Source organism: Protopterus annectens, chromosome 11.part0 (genome assembly GCF_019279795.1).
Source record: "Protopterus annectens isolate FY-2018-M chromosome 11.part0, PAN1.0, whole genome shotgun sequence".
In the NCBI taxonomy this organism is placed as follows: Eukaryota; Metazoa; Chordata; order Ceratodontiformes; family Protopteridae; genus Protopterus; species Protopterus annectens.
Genome location: NC_056745.1, coordinates 1,448,456,059 through 1,448,476,750, shown reverse-complemented (window position 1 = coordinate 1,448,476,750; position 20,692 = coordinate 1,448,456,059). Strand labels below are relative to the sequence as shown.

At 37.6% G+C, this 20,692-nt stretch overlaps 1 protein-coding gene across 1 annotated transcript in view; it reads left to right on the top strand.

Moving 5' to 3' along the window:
* The window catches only part of LOC122815897 (sortilin-like), a 1,006,054-nt gene that overhangs the window by 919,947 nt on the left and 65,415 nt on the right, over positions 1-20,692 (top strand). Inside the window, exon 19 of the mRNA XM_044088743.1 lies at positions 3,287-3,390. Within this exon, the coding sequence (XP_043944678.1) occupies positions 3,287-3,390 (104 nt within the window). The remainder of the gene's footprint in view (positions 1-3,286; positions 3,391-20,692) is intronic.

Genomic DNA, 20,692 nt, shown 5'->3' with positions numbered 1-20,692 from the left:
GTCTATTAGATTTAAAGGGAACAGATGTTTAATATTGGAAGCCATAAATAGTCAAATGCTTTTTGATTTATTATTTGTTATGTAAGTTATATGAATCTCTGTGTTTTGATTTGCCTCATGTGGAAACCAAAACATTTAAAGATTGTGACATGGCAGATTTTACGAAAAACCACTAAATGCCAGGAACTCCACTTCTTAAAGTAAATAAACGTGTAGTTTATTCAGCGACTGCAGAAGTTGATAAGCAGCATCAATGAAGAGAATCCACAAATCAGTAAACCAACGAACTGAAATGGCAGTTGGTATTATGACAAATCACAATTTCATATAGCTTGAACAGCACATAAATCATATAATGTGTTAATTGGAATGAGGATGTCCAAAGGACTTTTACATCTCTGTCTGCTATGCCTGTTATTCAAATCGATCCCATTCCTTTCCCAAAAATGACAAGATACCAGTCTATAAGGAATACCTTCGGACAATCATCTCATAACTTTTTTTGGATCACAGTTCAATGATTTTAAGTTTTTTTAATGAGATATGTACATTTTGAAGGATATTGAAGGTTAAATATATGAATTTGTAAGGAAGATCAATTTGCTAGGGGTTAGATTTGGTATTTAATGAATGTAACCTTTGATTACTTACTGATGAGTTATTGGATTTTGTATAATTAAGATTGCTTCAGAGAGTATGACAGAGTATCCTTCTAAAAGTCTGAGTAATGTTCAGGAAAGTTGAAAGAGTATCAGAACAATATGCTGCTAATACAAGATACAATCACTAGTTCAATCACAAGGGCAGATTACCAGGCACAGGAGTATCGACAGAACATCATCTAATGACTTCCTTCAATTGAAAGTCTTTTAGGCTTCCCATTCCAATCAAAAATATTTTGCAATGCAACATGGGTAACAAGTGGCAAGAACACAGATTTGTAGGACCATTGATCTACTTTTTTGGGGAGGGATATTAGTACTTATAGGGAAATTTATGACAGTTTTGCAGATTATTTGGCAAAACTGTGTGGGGACACTCTTTCTGTAGATCAGATGCGGCAGACAGTTTACATTATTTAGAACCAATAGATTTGGGTCAGGCTGTTCAGGCTGTTTCTATAGTGGAGGAAATAATAGTAGAAGAGGTTGAAATAGCATTGATAAAATAAAGTTTAGATAAGATTCTAGGCCTGGATGGGACTCCTTTAGATGTGTATACATTTGGTAAGGAAACTTTCTTAATAACTTTACTTCCGTGGCTAATCATATTCTTATTACATATATCCCCCCACCCTTCTGAACACCAGCTGTAATGTTTCTAATACTGAAACAAATAACTACTGTCTTTTAGGTAGGCTATTAAATTCCTGTATCAATTTTGAATCATGATTGCGACCTTTTTGCAGCTATGTTTGCTAAGAGGTTGACCAGAATCCTTGTCTTGATTATCTGTATTGACCATATTGGTTTTGTCCTTGGACATACTACTTTTTATAATGTTATTAAAAATTCCCTGTTGGTTACAAATGCCTTTAACTCAGCCCAGTTGCTTTCAGCCTGCAAGCTTAGATGCAGGAAAATTCATCTCACAGGGTAAACTAGACTTATATGTTTAGGCTTCTAATGCGTATGGTTTCCCCCATACCATCATAACCAGTACAATCTTTTTGTAAGCATTCTTTTTTCAGAATAAAAGTGGAGACATGGCTATCTTTCATAACCAAATTTTGAGAGTCCTAGGCAGGGGAGTTCCAACTGCTGGCTTCTAGGTTGGTATCAGCTCTAGTAAGGAGCCATTGTATATGGGACATTACCTCTAAAATCTATATGCTGATGAACTGACAGTCTAACTGTCTGGTTCAAACATTGCTACTATACAAATTGTTTTTGATGAACTTCAGAAGGCTGGAGAGTTATCAGGTCACAAAGTAAAAGCTCAAAAGACAAAAGCTATCAGAACTGGCTATGACCCCCCATCCTGGATTGGTACAGGATTACACTTTTCTGACTGAATCTAATGAAACTGTGTGTTTAGAAATAAAGTTAGTCAACATTTGATCTACTTCATCATATTTGATATAAATAGATATATTGCCTAGGTCTGCAGAATTTATGCAGAAATGGAAAGGTATGTGCCTAAAACTTCCAGAAAGAAAACAGGATTGCAGTAGTTTATGCTGCTTTAATGTTGTATGCAGTGCTGGGACTGCTGATCTTACCTCCATCAAATCTCTTCCTCAAATTTATCTTACCCCCATCAAATCTCTTCCTCAAATTTATCTTACCCCCATCAAGTCTCTTCCTCAAAGTGAAGAAGCATATCATCAACTTTCTCTCTGCAGGTCAGAAACTAAAACTTAGTTGGAGATTATCAATACCCCAATTTCGCTGGGAGGAGTTGAAACACTGGATTTTGAATATTATATTAAGGCCACTAGACTTAAATACTGCATGGTATGTTTCTGGATGACTATCAAGTTATTTAGAGGAATATTATTCCTGCACAGATTAGGGGATTGAAAGAGCTCTATGAGATCATTAAAAATAAGGAAAAGTTGTCTAAAGATGCATTCATTGCCAGTCTTGTATTTGTTGAGTAGGGTCAGATGAGTAATGACTGAGATAAATGCATTTACTTGGATGAAAGAGTTATTGATAGTAGACATGTCTACATTCTGTCAAATACACAGAACTGGAATAATTGGGTTATTAAAATGTTGCTCTTTGACATATTGTATATGGCTTCTACAGCAGGATGACTATTGCTTGGGAGCAAATTATATTAAAAGTGCAATTAAGAATTTTAGATGCTGCTCAAAGGGAATTCTTTGCTCATCTAGATGAATCATCAGCATCAGCCCCCTTTTTCCACATGGCTTTGGGGTGTCGCATCGACTATTACCACCTCTCTTGATTCCATGCCACTCTCCTACCCTCTTTGATAGTCATGCCTGCTCGTTGCATGTCTTTTGTCATACAGCTCCTGTTACTTTGAAATGTCTAAATCATGTCTGCTCCCTGCCGCTTCCTTACCTCAAGCTGCACCCAATTTTATAATGTGATATTACTGCAAGACATCTTAAAATAATTTACAACAGAAACCTGGGAGAATGCTAAAAGTTAATGTTAGCAGTAGTTACTTCTAATGTTATAAGTAAGAAGAATCACCATGCCTTTTTAGAAACCACAGGTATATTAACATGTCCAAAACAATGCGTTGCTTTCATTTTGAAAACCTTGTTTCCCATACCTCTTCTTCCCTAACTACAGCTTTATTTTCGCAGGACTCTGCAACTACTGCAATGATCATTATTTGTACCCTTTTGATGACAGTCATTATGATTCTAGGATTCGTTATGATTCTGAGAAAATACATATGTGGAAACAGGTAAAAATCAACAATTTTCTAACTTTATTTTGTGCACAATTATATTAAGCTATAAAAGAACAGATTATGGCCATTGGCATTTGTTTATAGATTTAAAGAGAGTTGTTAGACATGACGTTCATGAGATTGTTGAGAAGACTAGCACAATTTCCCAATTACCCTGATGCATTGCCTGGTTACATGACTTGCAAATTATAAAACAGATTCAGATTTTCAGACCTTTAATATATTTATAGCAGAAAACTGACAGACACATATCCTTTCTAGAGCAAATGATTTTGAAATGAAACACAGAAGTAAAGTTTCCTTCAAAAAAATTGTCTCTCTGAAACCGGCAGAAGTGCAAAATTCAAAATCCCAAAGCACGGATATTTTGAATTTCTGTTTCTGGTGGTATGGTATGCGGATGTTTGGGTTTACTTATGGTAAGTTTGTGTGTATGTTGGTTAGGGGTTTAGTGTGTGTAAGTGTGTGTTGTGACTGTTATGTGTGTGTTTGAGGGACTGTAAGATGTGTGTGTGTGTGTGTGTGAGTTTCGTTTGTGTTACTGTTTGTGCGATCTTGGAGTTAGAATATATAAGTAGGCGAGGTGTGGGGGGTTCCACAAAGTCAAACACTAGAGGCAAACTGTTGAAAAAACACCAAGTGGCACAGTGCTAGCCAAACCAAAACTCCAGAGCACAATATCTGCACCAGCAACAAACCAAGTTTTCGATGATTTTATTTAAAAATGAGCGCTTTCGGTAGAGAGCATTCTCCCCACCTTTATCAGTTCAGTGGACTTCCATCGATGTGGTAATTCAAGGGAACTGGGTTTTTCCCAAGGGGGATGACGACACATTTTTTTGGCATTGAGCGTAAGGCCATGGTTCTAGCACCAGTCGTTGGTCTCATTGAGGCCTTTCTGTAGGATGTCAACATCACTTAGGGAGTTAATAATAGCTCCCAACTTTTAATCATCTGCGAACATTGTTAGCCAGGGTCCCTTCGTGTTGGCCTGGACTTCAGAGAAGTAGATACCAAACAAGAGAGGACCCAGGATCGAACCTGTGGGACTCTATTCGTGACTTGGATTCAGCTACAGTCACACTGTGGGTTCTATCTGTGAGCCAGTTTGCAACCCACCTAGTGATATAGGGGTCAATGCCTAGCTTAGTGAGTTTTTCTATGATTTCTGAGTGGGGAATGCTATCAAAGGCCTTGGCCAGATCAAGGTAGGCTGTATGAACCACCTTGCCTTCATCCACAGTTCTGGTGACTGACTCAAAGAAGTCGACCAATTTGAGCAGGCATGATCTACGCTTCATAAAACCAAACTGTGTAGGGTCCAGAGTTTGGAGATTCCCTATATCCTTGTTTATTAGGTCCATGATGATGCATTCCATAGCTTTGCATATCAGACTCATCAGGCTAATGGGGCAATAGTTCCTGGAGTTTGTAGTCATTCCTCCCTTGTGGAGAGGGATGACTGTAGCAGTGCACCATTCGGTCGGGACAAAGCCTGAGGTGAGGTTGTGATTGAACAGGGCACACGGGTGAGGTAATCAAGAAATTGATTACTCTAAAGTTCTGTTTAGTGAAATGCAATATATTCCTTTAAGAATTGTCAGTGAGACATTCTATTAATTGTTCTTTTTAATTTCTTAATTGTGTGTTAGATTATGATAGGTAGGCTGTGTCATGTGTTTCTTGGATTTTTAACTATAAAGGATGTGATGTCTTGATATGAATTTTATTAACACTGAAGAAGGACGTTTTTATCTGAAAGCTTTGTTTTATTAAAGAATTTATACAACACTGTGGAACTTGCTTTTGTTTTGGCGCACAGGTGAGGTGCCAGTTCACTCTGTAGTTCATGTAGAACACAGCCAGGGATATTGTCAGGTCCCATAGAAGCTGTATTCTTGGCCTTGGATAGTGCTGGCTTAACCTGTGCAGCAGTAATACTGGGTTCCTGGCAATCTACTGGTATTATGATTGGCCCTTTGGGGGGGGGTAAAGTTGGCACTGAATCTGTCAGCCAATATATTGGCAATTCTGTTGGCTCAGTATAGGAGGTATCATTGTGCAGTAGTTCAGAGCAAATCTGGGTATTGCTGTGGAGATTCTTTATATAACTATAGGAGGCCTTATGGGTGTCTATTATTTATTTATTTATTGCATTTGTTTACCAGGAAAGTCCACAGGGCATTAACAGTGCCCATTTTCAGTGGAGGCCTGGGGAGAAAACCTCCACAATGGTACATACATATACAGTTGATAAAGCACAAGCAGCAATACAAAAGTTCAACAGAGATACATACATACAGTTTTATAAACCACAGCTAACACTACAATACATACAATGAGATGAAAATACTAAATACAAAATAACCGTTATGTCAGATTGAACTGACAAAGGTCAGGTAAGGTTCAGGTAACAATGTGACATATACAGTTTGTTAGACTAAAAACACATTTAACAATAATAACAGAATAAACTGCCTAGGAATTTAGGTAAGCAAAGAAGAGGGATAGTATCTGAGTAAATCTAGCTATGAGCAGTGCAGAGAGATTGGTGATACAGGAAGAGGCACAGAAGCTGTGCTAAAATATGAATTGACAAAGTATTTATGAGAGATGAAGGAGGGTTAACTACTGAGGAGAGTTAGGAGATGGTATAGGACGTGAAAAGGGAGGAAGAAAGCAGGGGTGTGTGAAGAAAAGGGTGAGATGAAAGATCAGGTAATGGATTGAGAGGCATTAGCACAAGGACATAACCAGTGGGAGGAGAGGTAGTGTCTCAAAGTTTTTTTGAAGATATGGGTATTGCTAGTAGATCTAAGTGGGGGAGGGAAAGCGTTCCATAGCTTAGCAGTGGAAAAGGAGTTGAGCCAATGTCCAGCGGTAAGGTTGGGTTTCTCTACCTGTAGAAGCATTTGATTTTCAGAGTGGAGGAGTCTGTTGGGGTGATATAAATTAAATAGACTGGAAAGGGCTGGGTAGCTGGATGGGTAGTGTATTATTTTATGGGCAGTAGTTAGTTGTATATATGTAAGGTGATGAGGTAGTTCTAGCCAGTTCAGTTGCCGAAGAGATGTGCAGTGGTGAGATAGGTGGTATCCATTTGTGACAAACCATGCAATTTTATTATAGCAAGCTTGAAGTTTGGATTTTACATTGGTCTGAAAGTTTGTAAAGAGAGGAGCGCCATATAGTAGAGTGGGGAGAAGTAAGGAGGTGACGACGGTTAGTTTGTCAGAGTAGTTGAGGTAAGTTTTGTGGCAATATAGAATGCCCAGTTTCTGGTGTGCTTTTTTAATGTTGTTGTGAATGTGCATGTCAAAGATTAGATGTTCATCAACAGTGACACCTAGGAGTTTGGTATGAGTGACAACCTCAATAGAAGTGTTGTCATAGGAGTGAATAGAAAAAGTGTCTTTGCTTATGGTGTTGGATTTTTTTAGGGGCGAATAGTAGTAGTTTGGTCTTTTTGGGGTTTAATGTTAAATGGTTTAGACATCCATATTTAATACCAAATGCGAATGCGTATTACTAGGCATTTGACGGATAAAGAGAACAGTAACTATGTAAATAAAACAATAGATTACGATAGCGTAAAGGTCATTAAAATAAAAAACTACATAATTAAATAAATCATGAAATGTAGGTATAGTGGTATTACATGATAGTTTATGTATGAATCTGAAAGACATATGATAGAATGAACGTTTTCTTGGCTAACTTGAAGCAATATGGCGCCAGTGTGGTTGGCTTGCCGTTTGCTAGCTCCGTTTGTTGTTTTTTGTTTTTGTCCGCTTGTTGTGTGCGATGTGCAAAATGCTGGTTTAGCGCTAGTGTACGATCGTCAAGCGCTTTTGGACATTGGTTCTTCAGTTAGACTTTTGGATTTGCCGTTCTCGGTAAATGGATGCTGCAGTATACCCCCTACTTACCTGGATTGTTTTCTGGAGTATAGCGGAACAGTGCCATGGTTCTTCTCTTCTTCTAGGAGAAAGTTGAGGAAGCGTAGAAGGCGAGGCTGTCGAGGAGGCTGGCTGTTTAAGCTAAAGGCTTTGGTGACTCCTTTCTCTGGTCGTTTGAAGATGGAAAAACGGATGTTTACTCGGCCCTTGATGGATTGGGAGATGTTGGATTGTGTGGGCTTATGGAGTATTCCCGTTGTTGATTCCTCTATGGGGGATCGTGTTTTCCACTTACATTATCAGCAGTATTGTCGGAGGGGTTGTCTTAGAGAATTTGTGAGCAGTGCCTAAAACTTTGGACATTGTGGAGCCTGAGGTTTTGAATTTAAAATGGGGTCTGGTGAATGCCAGATCAGTGGTTAACAAAACTTTTATTTTGAAAGAATTTCTTAAGACACATACTTTGGATGTGTTTTGTTTAACTGAGTCCTGGTTGACATCTGGTGAATGGAGTGCAGTGAATGAGTTGGTATCAGCTGATTGTGTTTTCATTAATGTACCAAGAGCATCTCGGCATGGTGGTGGACTGGCAGTAGTTTGTAAAGCAAATTTACAAATTAATCAACTTTATCCCACCTCTATTTTCAGCAGTTTTGAGTTGTGTTTGTTTGAACTTGGACATTCAAGTCCGTTTTTTTGTGCAGTGATCTATAGGCCTCCGAAATATGATAAGAATTTTATTCAAGAGTTTTCTGAGTTTCTAGCTGAATATGTTTTCAAATATGATCAGATTATGTTACTCGGAGACTTTAATATTCATGTATGCTGTCCGGGAAAGCCACTTGTTTCGGAGTTTAACGACTTGATGAATTCTTTTGGCTTAAATCAGTTTGTTAGTGGGGCCACTCAGGAAAGTGGTCATACATTGGATCTTGTACTATCACTTGGATTCAATGTGACAAATTTGACTATTCAAGATGCTGTGTTTTCGGATCATAAGCCTATTTTATTCGATGTTATACTGCCTATAAATGCTGTTAAATCTGTTGCACCAGTAAGGTTTTGTCGTTCTTTTAGTCAAGACACTTCAGTGAAGTTTTCGTCTTTATTTAGTGAGGTGTTGCCTTGTTTTCCAGAATATTTTTCATCTGACAGTCTGTTAAATTATTTTAATAAGACTTGTAAAGATATTCTGGATATTGTTGCACCATTACGTATGAAGAGGAAAAGTTCAGTGATAAACTGGTGGTCAACGGACATTACTAGAGCTGCAAGGAGGGAATGCAGGAGATGTGAAAGGAGATGGAAAAAGAGCAGGCTTCATGTGCTCCTAATTGCCTTTCAGGAAAGTTGGAAGGTTTATCAGGCTGCTGTATTATCTGCAAAGAGAACATATTATTCTAATCTTGTTAATGCCAATTCTCAAAACCCGCGGGTTTTATATGGTGTAATTGATTCTGTTCTTAATGCACAAGATTATTTTCCAGTACAGGCTTCAACCACAGTGTGTAATGAGTTTTTAAATTTTTTTTTGGATAAGGTTCTGAAGTTGAGATTAGCTGTATCTGTATGCTCTTCGCCGGATAATTTTTTGTCTGTTTCAGAAAAGTTGTGTGTTTTTCAGCCAATAACTTTGGCTGATTTAACCAAATTAATGTCTGAAGTTAAGCTTAGTGGTTCTCCTGAAGATATTTTACCCCCAAGAGTTTTGATGGATGTGTTTCCAATAGTAGCTTCGGTTTTATTGGAAATAATTAATACCAGTTTGGTTTCTGGGGTTGTGCCTGCTGACTTCAAAAAAGCAATCATTCATCCACTATTAAAGAAACCTGGGCTTGATGCGTCTGTATTGTCTAATTTTAGGCCAATCTCTAAGCTTCCTTTTTTAAGTAAAGTGATGGAGAGGTGCGTCTATGGCCAATTGTTAGATTTCCTGAATAAAAATAATTTTTTGGAAAATTTTCAATCTGGTTTTAAACCTATGCATAGTACGGAGACAGCTTTGTTAAAGGTGTTAAATGATGTTTTTCTTATTACTGATAGTGGAAAATTTGTACTGCTTGTTTTGTTAGATTTAACAGCTGCTTTTGATACAGTAGATCATGAAATATTGCTGTATCATCTTGAGCATTATGTGGGTATTACAGGTGTGGCTTTGAACTGGTTTCAATCTTACCTGCTAGATAGAATGGTGTGTGTTCAGATGGGTGGGTTTACATCCAATTTTGTTCATCTTCCTTGGGGTGTTCCGCAGGGTTCAATATTGGGACCTTTATTGTTTTCTGTTTATATTTTGCCTTTGGGCGATATAATGCGTAAATATGGTATTGATTTTCATTTGTATGCTGATGATTGTCAATTGTATTTACCTTTAGATGAGGCTGATGGTTGCCCAATTTCAAAAGTGTTGGATTGTTTGTGTGAGGTTAAACTATGGATGGCAGAAAATTTTTTGAGTTTGAATGAAGGGAATACAGAAGCAGTACTTTTTAGTCCTAGTCGTTGTGCTGATTTTTCTATGGTGGATTGTGGTGTATTAACTTCTTATTTGAAGGATTCTGTTGTAAATCTGGGAGTGAAGATGGATAAAGATCTTTGCTTTAGGGGACATATAAACGGGGTAGTGTCATCTTCTTTTTATCAATTAAGGCGGTTGGCTAAGGTAAAACCATTTTTGTCCAAAGGTGATTTGGAAGTTGTTGTACATGCATTTATAACTTCACGCCTTGATTATTGTAATTCTATTTTATTTAGAGTGAGTCAAGGTGCTTTAGCCCATTTGCAGCTTGTTCAAAATGCAGCTGGGAAATTCTTGGAGGGCAAACGAAAGTTTGACCATGTAATGCCTGTATTGGCGGCATTGCATTGGTTACCTGTTGTTTTCAGGGTTCGTTTTAAAATTTTGTTATTGGCATTTAAAGCTTTAAATGGTTTAGCACCGGTATATTTGGCAGATATGCTCCATGCTTCTGTTCCCAATCGGACACTTCGGTCAGAAGATTTGTCCCTACTTGTGGTTCCCTGGGCACGATCAAAGATGAGGGGTGATAGAGCTTTTTCTGTCGCAGCTCCAAAACTTTGGAATGAGCTTCCATTATATATTCGGCAGTCTTCTTCTGTGACAATTTTTAAGCAAAACCTTAAAACTTATTTTTATGAATTGGCCTTTAATGAGGTAAAATGATTTTTAATGTTGTTTGTTTTATGTTATTGTTATTTTTAGTTATATTTTATGTTATATGTTATTTATTGCTTTCATTACTGTTTTGTAAAGCACTTTGGTGGCATTTATTGTCTGTAAGGTGCTATATAAATAAATTTTGACTTGACTTGACTTGAGAAGCCCTTCAATTTAGGTTAAGGACCCTGCGTTTTACCAGAGCAAACTGATATTTAAAACTGTTTTAAATCTGTTCATGGTACTTTGGTCTGTTACTGTCTGTGGGAGGGATTTCCAAAACTGTGAAGCTGAACCAGATAAAGTTTAAATACTTAGATGGCTTAGGATAAAATTAAAATGAAAAGTATGCTGTTTTTGCCACTTGGATTTAATTCTTTGGCTAAGGCTGAGTAGTGGTTTTAGATGATGACCGTATATTACAGTAGCATGAAAAATTGCAGATGAATGCATAGTAAAAGTTGCTGTTTTTATATATATATATATATATATATATATATATATATATATATATATATATATATATATACTAAGAGAGAGATGGTCTTTGTGGAGGAAACAGACAACAGGCTGTGTTAGGAAGGTTTTAGTTTTAGGATGTTGTATGCAGAGACTGTCAATGCATATTATAGATATTTGTTTTGACTAGTAGAGTTTTTTTTAGTCTATTATAAACTGAACCTTTGAATTAGAGACTGCAACTCACATACTGATTTTTTTTTTGGGGGTGGGGAATGTGCAGAGGGTCTACTGGTAAGCCAAGATATTTAAGAAGGATGGGTTTAATAGTTACCTGTAGGGGAAGATATTAATGTAACAAGGGAAAAGGTGGTGTACTGTTCAATATTAAGATAGTGCCTGTGCATTTTTTCTGTGTGCAGTTTGATTTTGCTAGCTGCATGCAGAGTGTAGCTAGGGCATTGTGAGAGGGTTAATCGCCTAGGGCGCAAGGTGTTGGGAAGGTGCAATTGTCCATCCAGCATTATTTTTTTTTCTTTTCAATGAAAGAGCTAGCTGGGTAGAGCATGGCTATAACTGTAATAATCTGATCGCTAGACTGTAGCGATTGGATTATTAAACGGAAGGGTTTTTTTTTCTAATTGAAGAGCTACCTAGGATGGAGTGGTGGAAAGCCTGCTTGTGGTATCAGCACATGGTGTTGATTGAGCCATCTACACCTCTGGCTGAATGTTCTTACTTGTATCTTTTCTTGTATTGCCTAGTAACAGTGGCAAAACTATTTGCTTTAGTCAAGACTTTTGCTAGCTTAGTTGCAAGCTGCACTGTTCTCTTCAATCAGTGTGTCAGTTCAGGTGTCATGTTTCTTGTCATGCTTGTCTCTGTTGCCCAGTGATTAAATGAAAAACAGCTCATAGGAGAGTACAGTTGTGTAAGTAAACTTACCATAACAGCAGATCTTCAGATGATCATTGCTGGAGTAGACTGAGCTTTTAGGGTTATATCCTTCCAAGGCTATAACCAACCAGTTAGCTTTCAAAGCTTCAGGCCACCTTCTACATGCCCTAACTGCCAGTGGCTTAAGCAAAGCAACATATAAAGGGAGTTAGTCCACCAAATGCTTCAGAGCTTTCCTGCATCATGAAGGGAGGTTAGCCCTGAAAGCAAAAATGATAGGAAAGAAAAGGTACAACAAAGTAAACTATATACACAAGGGCATATATATCCAGTAAACTATATACACAAAGGCATATATATCCAGTAAACTATATACACAAGGGCATATATATATCCAGTAAACTATATACACAAGGGCATATATATCCAGGTAACTATATACACAAGGGCATATATATCCAGTAAACTATATACACAAGGGCATATATATCCAGTAAACTATATACACAAGGGCATATATATCCAGTAAACTATATACACAAGGGCATATATATCCAGGTAACTATATACACAAGGGCATATATATCCAGGTAACTATATACACAAGGGCATATATATCCAGTAAACTATATACACAAGGGCATATATATCCAGTAAACTATATACACAAGGGCATATATATCCAGTAAACTATATACACAAGGGCATATATATCCATATCCTGGCAATATATCAAAAACAAAACTACAGGGATGGAGGGAGGGTACAGCTACTGCACAGTGATCTATCAGAACATCTACCATTTTGCTTAAGTTTACTTACACAACTGTGCTCTATTAAACATTAGATCACTGTTGCAGTAGCCTAGCTGTTAGTGTAGATTAGCATAGAAACATAAATGGAAGAGAAAATGTTTTAGAATCTAGGACCTCATGAATAATGGCCCTACAAAGCCTATTCTAGACCTGGAAAAGGAATCCAGTTTTTAGTGCTTTGTAAAAGTTTGGACAGATGACTATGTTTATTTGCCCAAAAGGAGAGGATTGATGGATTTTTGATTGGATTTGACCAGAGACGAGGACAGTATAGAAGTAGGGCCAACAAAGTCAAGTAAGTTTTGCCACCTAGTGGTCTTGTTAATTGTTTGTACAAGGAAGTATTTGTACATTTCCATCTCTTGTGGTATAGGTGGCCCAGTTAGTGGAGGAATTGTTGAAATCACCAATCAGAAAGGGATTGTTATATACTGGTATTGCAGCAAGCACTTTTAGAAAACTTGGGGGACTCCAGACACAGGGAAGGTAACCCATAGCAAGGTATGAATTAATGATTTATCTTGCATAGGATATTTTGGAATTCAGTAAGTTTTGTTGGCAGATTATAGGGAATATGCCTGAAAATCATTGGGTCTCTGACAAAATTTGATACTTCCCTGCAGTTTCCAGAAGGTTTGAATGTTTGATAGGCACTGACACCTGATAAAGAGGGAGTGTCTGTTACTTCTAGAGTCCACCCCTTTCCTGAAAGCCACAGACAAAGCCAAAGCCTTGTGGGGTCTAACCCTGTCTGGAAGTGGCTTGCTATAGTGAGAATAACAAAAGGAAATAACATGAAACATTCATCTAGAAATTGTATGCTTTCATACTGGCTGTCCTTTTTTATTTACCTCTATGCAAGACAAACAGCTGTTCAGCTTTCCTGAAGGATTTACTTCTGTCCAAGCAGCATCTGAGTTTTCTGTGGACATCCATAATATGAAGTATTTATTCTCACTTGTTTTCAGGTCCTGGAAAGAATACAGGGAGATTAAAAGATTGTCTCAAGATTGATACAAGACAAAAAATATATAACTTCCTCATATAAACTGATAAAAGAGATGAAGTATAATAAACATATTCTTTTATTGAATTACTGGAGGGAAAAGTTAACATTAGTTGATGATAAGAAGATCTTGGAAGCATTTAAGCTAACATTAAAGTCTGTATCGCTACAAAAATTATTATTTACGCAATTGATGATATTCAACAATGCCTATTATACCCATCTTACTCTTCATAAATTTGATTCAAAGAACTCGCCTAACTGTCCATACTGCATAGACCAGACAGCTGACCTGCTTCACATGTTTTGGAGTTGCAAATGCATTTTTAAACTTTGGAATTCATTAAAACTTCAATTACAGAAAATGGGCTACCAACAATCAACACTCTCTTGGGAATTTATGATCCTACATATTCCCCCAGAAAATTTAGACAAATCAAAAAAGATCATAATCATGAATATTTGTTTATTAATGAAACTATACATAGCTTCAAATTGGTTGAACCCGACCCAGACATCTTGGGAAAATTTTAAAACATTAGCTATAAGACAGATATTAGCGCACAAACTGTTACTTAATGACCACAAGAAAAACATAAATAATATTAAAATATGGGAGCAAATCTTTAATATTGTGTTGGCCTAGAGGTTCTTATCCACTGCTACTTAGGATATATCTTTATAAGACAGACTCAATCTTAGATTAGTTATTGATTGTAATAATATTAAAAACTGATGGTATTTTCATGTTATATTTCCTTATAATAATCTGTTTTAATATATATCGTTTGTATAACTTTTGGAAGCAATCATGTAAATATTGTATATATATAGTAGTGTGTAGTTATGTAATTGGAAAATAATAAAGACTGATTATTGAAAAAAAAAGATTGCCTCAAGATAAACTCTGAAACAACTGTAAGCGTAAAAGAAAGATTTGTTCTCAAAGAACCCCAGTCTAAGTGAAAAGCAAGGTAAGGTTGACTCACCATAAGACCTTTTAACTCAGATACTCTCCTTGCAGAAGTCAGAGCAGTAAGTAATAGTCTTCCATGTGAACAAACTCAAATCAGCCTGATGAGCTGAATCCAATGGAAGATGAGTGAGCTTTTCAGACATAAATTTAAGATCCCAAGGAGGAGACACCCGTTTCCTACATAAAAGGATATGTAAAACTCCTTTGAAAAACTGCTTGGTTGGAGGACTAGTAGAAAGAGGAGGACCTAATATCAGACAAACAGAAATGGCCAAAAAGTGAATATTGACAGAACAGGAAGAAAGACCAAAGGACATTAACTCACACAAATAATCACAAAACAAAAGCAACCATGCTTTAAAAGGATCTTAGTTCTTGGAATTGCGCCATCTAGAAAATCTTTTTCACTTACCCAGATGTGATTTCCTGATGGCAGACTTTTTAGGATCCTTCAGTACCTGGGTATTCTCACAAAAAAAGTGCCTAAAAGGTATCAAAATTCTATCACCCGGGCAGTTAATTGAAGTGTTTTCACGTGGGGTTGTATAAATCAACCCCTGTATTATGTGAGTAAATCCAGTCTGTGAAGAAGCTTGTGGTAATTGCCTTTAGCTAGTTTCAAAAGAAAGCAAGACCACTGTTGCCTGAGCTAAACAGAAGTTACCACCATACTATTTGGGAAATCCTTCTGGATCTTTAGACAATCCCTGAAAAGGGTGAAAGGGCAGTGTGGAACATTCTTTTCCATGGGAATGAGAAGGCATCTGTCTTTCAGGCCTGTTTGCAAGGAAACATGTAGCAGAATTTCTTTAACTGTCTGTTTTCAAAGGAGGCACACAAAATCTATTTGGGATGTTCCCCACAGGTGCATCAGTTCCTGGAAAAACATCTGGTGAAGTTTCCATACGTGACAGTCTGACCTGGTCCTGCTTAGCTTGCCTACTACAATGTTTTGCTCTGACAAAATGTATGAAGCCTGAAGAGTTAAATTGAGCTGAGTTGCTATCTTCCACCCTATTAAAGCTATGGGAGGTAGGACTGGATATCTCCCATAGCTGGTTTAATTAACACACGGGGCTGGTGTATGAACCAGCACTCCAACCCATCAGGTCAAGTGAAGAGCACAAAACAAAACATTTCACTGTAATAAGCTGCAGGTGGTCTCAGTATACATTAATAACAAGCATATACCTCTAGGTTGGTTAAACAGGATGAAGTGGTGGAGTTCCTCCACATACAGATCACCATAGACAAAGTCCCGCGCCATATGCTAAGCAACTATAGGTCATCATCCATGTCCCAAGAAATTCAATTCATATTTGGACCTACTGGCGACACTTACCATCCAACCTAACGCCCTCATGGGAGACTTTAATTAATGCTGTTTAGGCTGGGAGTCGTACACTGCCTCAAATCTACAGACACAGAGATTCCTGGACTTTGTAAATACAAACACCCTTAACCAAATAGTGAATACATCCACTAGAAGCTCCAACATACTGGACCTTGTGCTTACAAAATGTGGGAGATGCTGTACCCCACACCAGTGCCTCATCCTCCCTGATAAGTTCCAAGTCTAAAGCCATCTCCTTCAAAATCAAAATAACTCCATAATCAAATTTAAAACAATAACAGTTAGGAACTATTACAACGCAAATTACGTTTTTATTAAGTCATGGTTTGTCAAACTTCAGTGCCCCTACAAACCCAGAGAATACAGCAGCCTATATTGAATTGCTCTCATAAACCCATTCTCAGAGGCTGTGTACCTATCAGAAGTAAGCCCAGGACTAGCCCAGGAGGCATCCTAAATTAGACTGGATATACAACAAAAGAAAAATTAGTATGGCAAAAGTCAGGTCAGGATTGGTAATTCCTATAAAGGCAGAAACTCTCGCATCAAAGTAAATAGGCAAATAAGAGAGCTAATTAGGTCAAGCAAAGCCAACTTTGAGGTTAAGATAACCTCCCAAGTGTAAGATAACCCTTAAGTTCTTCTACAGCTGTGTCAGAGACCTCCAGGGTAGTACACAGCAATGTGCTGAACTGGTAGTTAATGGTGCCACATTCACTGAACCTGGCAATATAGTGAACCTGTTAACAGACAAATTCACATCCAACTTCAAACCCCTCTCACCCCCAGCCATCCCCTCATAAATACCCTGAAATATAATCCCGCCAACAATAACTATGGAGCACGTATTGGCTAAACTCAGTAAAGACAAGAACATAGCCTCATTATGCCCTGATAACATCCCAGGATGCCTCCTGAATAGTCTAAAATATGACTTATCGGAACTCCTGGAGTCATTATTTAACTATAGTCTTAACACTGGCTTTGTGCCACATGAATGGAGGACTGCAATGGTCATCTCCCTTCATAAGGGAGGACCTTTAACAGATACTGGAAACTACAGACCCATTAGTCAGACTAGTCTTATTTGCAAAGTCATGGAGTGAATTATCATGGAAATTATGAACAAGGACATAAAAAACCTCCAGACACTGGATGCCTCCCAGTTTGGCTTTGTTAAAGAAAGGTCATGCTTACTGAATTTGGCAGACTTCTTTGAAAAAATCATTAAGACAATGGATGTGGGAAAAACAGTGCATACTCATACGGAGATCTGGCTGACATATTTGATACAATATGCCACTTGGGCATTGTCAACAAACTTATGGAACTAGGTATAAACCCTTTATAATATGATGGGTAGCTAGCAAAGGGGCTGGTCACCGGTGACATCCCCCGGGGCTCTGTGATGGGCACAGTCCTCTTTGGCATCTACTTCCCAGATGTTAAAGCCAATGTCAAAGGCCTATGACTAACCAAGTTCACAGATGATTCTAAAAGGGGAGCAGTCATTGAATCTCTCAAGATGAGAACACCTTTAGGAAGGTCTAATACAGACAGGTAGTTGGTGCCAAAGCCATGGCTTAAAACGCAGTACCAAGAAATTCATTATAGAATCTTTTGGGAAGTCCACTACCCAGGTAACTACATCATCAGTAAAGTAATCCCCTTAAAAGTTGATTCGCTAGTCAGGGATCTGGGAACTCATGTAGATATTAAACTAGCCTTCGACCAACATGTGTCCAAGGTAGTAAGAAAATCCTTCTTTGCTGCTCAACTTATAAACAAAGGCATTGCATCTAGGTCAGAAAGGTCATCTTACCACTATACTTAGCCCTCATCAGACCCATCATAGAGTATAATGTCCCCTTAAGTATGTACCTGACTAGACACATGCAACAACTGGAACAGCCACAGAGCTTCCTTGTGAAAAGAATACAGAGGGTAAAAACAATATCCTATGTTGATCACCTCAAAGCTCTGTCTCTTTACTCAGTATCATACAAACTTCTGAAAGGTGAACTTTGCCTGGCATACAAGGCATCCCTTGACCCTGTTTTGATTAACCTTTTGCATATCCAGAAAACAAACAGCATCAGAGCTACTAGATTAAAAGATCTAAATTTTGCTTGTGACATAAATAGGACATCTGGAGAGACTGATATGTTTTTCAAGGAATTCCCTTTCACTGGAACAGGCTCCACATCCATGTGATGCAGAGTTCCTCCCAATCCCTACTTAAGTGCAACTTGAACCAATGGATGGGTATTCCGAAATTCATCCCTGGTCTCTCTCCTTTGTCTCTGATGCACAGAGGTAGTCAGTAAAGCACCACCTATACAAATCAAATTTCTAGGTCATATTTGAGTTGTACAGCTAGGCTCATAAGCTCGTTAGCCTAGTATACACCTATGAAACTATGTTTTCCAGAGCTGTGCATATGTCTGCTTTAATAATGCATCATAAATCAATACATTTATTTATTTCAAAATTTCATAGCATAAATTATTTTAAGATGTGTTAGCATGTAAAATAATGGACTGCCAGAAAAATGTATATTTCTTGTATAAACTGTTAATTTCAGCCCACCCCATGATATCACAACTTGAAAAATGAGTATTCTCATATACAGTCTTAGAAGGATGTGCACTTAGCATGTGTAATTGCATTGTTTGCAGAAATGCACGTTAATTCAGACTTACCTACTGCTATGCTGTAAAAAACAATTATATTATGGAACATGTAACACTAAATTTTACTTTAAACATTATATCAGACTTAGGCGCACATGCTTGCGGTAACTACCTAATTTGTAAATCACTGAATCCTGACCTGAGGACTGTAAAAAAAAAATCAGGGATTCAATGGTCAGTGTGGTGACTGTGGCTAAGTTAAGACCTTGTATAAGACCACCAAGGAGTTCGCCACAATGGAAGCTTAAGATGTGTACAGACTCCCTAAACCAATTATCGGAACTTGTCTCTTAAATATAAGTTGTCCAGGTCCCCTTCAATAAACACACATCACACTGAATGACGTTGACAACCTTTATTAAACTTTGTAAACATAACTTCAGTAACCAATAATATTTATTAATCATAACATAATCATAATATAGCTGACATTAATCACAGCATAAACATTCATTTAACTGCTAGTTAGGGCAGCATGACCTCTCTCACCCTGACCCAATAAGCAGTGACCTTACCTCTACTCTCTTATTTTACTTATGAAGCAGCATCACACCACTCACTTCATTTTCCACTTACTGCATTAAACATCCAACCAAATAAGCAGTTTCCTTACCTCCACTCGCTTATTTTACTTATGTAGCAGCATCCCATTACTCACTACATTTACCACTTATTGAATTAAACATCCAACCAAGTAAGGAGCGTCCAACAGCTCTCTTTCCTTTCCCAACTCACTGAAATGAAGTTGTAACACCAGAGAGGAAAAGAAGGTGGCAATCCTGCCCCTGTTCCCCACCTTACCCAGACTTATAAATAACCACAATCCCCCAGTGTTCCACAAAAAAGGGGGAGGGAGGGCAGGTAACGAGTTCACACCAAAATGTAATTCCTTACCCTGTTACACTTGCATAAAACCCACTAGGCCTCTCTCTACCCTTACCTCATTTCTTCTCAATCATCCCTCATTCCCATTTAACCCTTTCATCCCCCCACCTTACTTCCCATACCCTCTTAATTCCCAGTACTGCTTCTGTCTAACCCCACCTGAAGATGTCCCTGGACAAATTGATTTGTTGCCAGACCTCATTTATGGAAGGAGAAAATCTAGTGATGAGGAAATTCAAATTTTGTAATCAAAGCTGTTTTTAGTTTGAGGAAATGCCACAAACAATTTTAATTATTAGATTGCTGTTTATGGTGCTAATATAATGAGCAGAAAATGAGATACCATACACTGATGGCATAATATTATTAAAATGATCAAAATGAGCATAACATTTCCTCTCCTTTGTCTATATGAAACAGACTGTAAATGTACCACTTTGAGTTTATGCTTATATATCATTTCTCAAAGACCTATAATTTGCTTAGTAAATGTCTTCTGGATTATTGAAGTCTTCTGTTGCAAATTTTATTATATCTCCAGACAGCCCCATCATAAACAATACATGACCTAATAAGACAATGTGTAAAGGAGTCATCACATTTTTACCTCTGCTACTTATAGTTCTCAAAATAACCTTCATAATCCCATCACATTTTTGTGCAAAATAGTATCCACAGCACTATTGAAATTAAGTTGCCTGTCCACAGTTACCCCCCAAATCCTTGACAATTGTTGCTTCTAGTATAAGATTATGATATATGGTGTAGGGATACATATAGGGTCATAGGTGAATACTAGGCTAACTGACCTAAAGGGCCATTTTAAACCTATACAATAACCTGAGGTCATTATCAAACCCTGTACCTTGTGTCTGTTATATGAAGACCATTATACCAAACCCACCCATCACATATGAAAATAACTGGAACAACAAACTCTCCAAAATGAAAAAAACACAGGCTCCAATCTGGCTAGAATAACTCCAGAAAAGTTTAATGTGAAGTGCTTTTCGTCTTCCACCTTTGGAAGACTTCATCAGACAAAAGAAAAAAACTTCATACACAGTTTTAAAATGAAAAAGGCGCCAAAGCAAAGCACAGTAATTAGATTCAGCCATCATTTAATTAACTAAT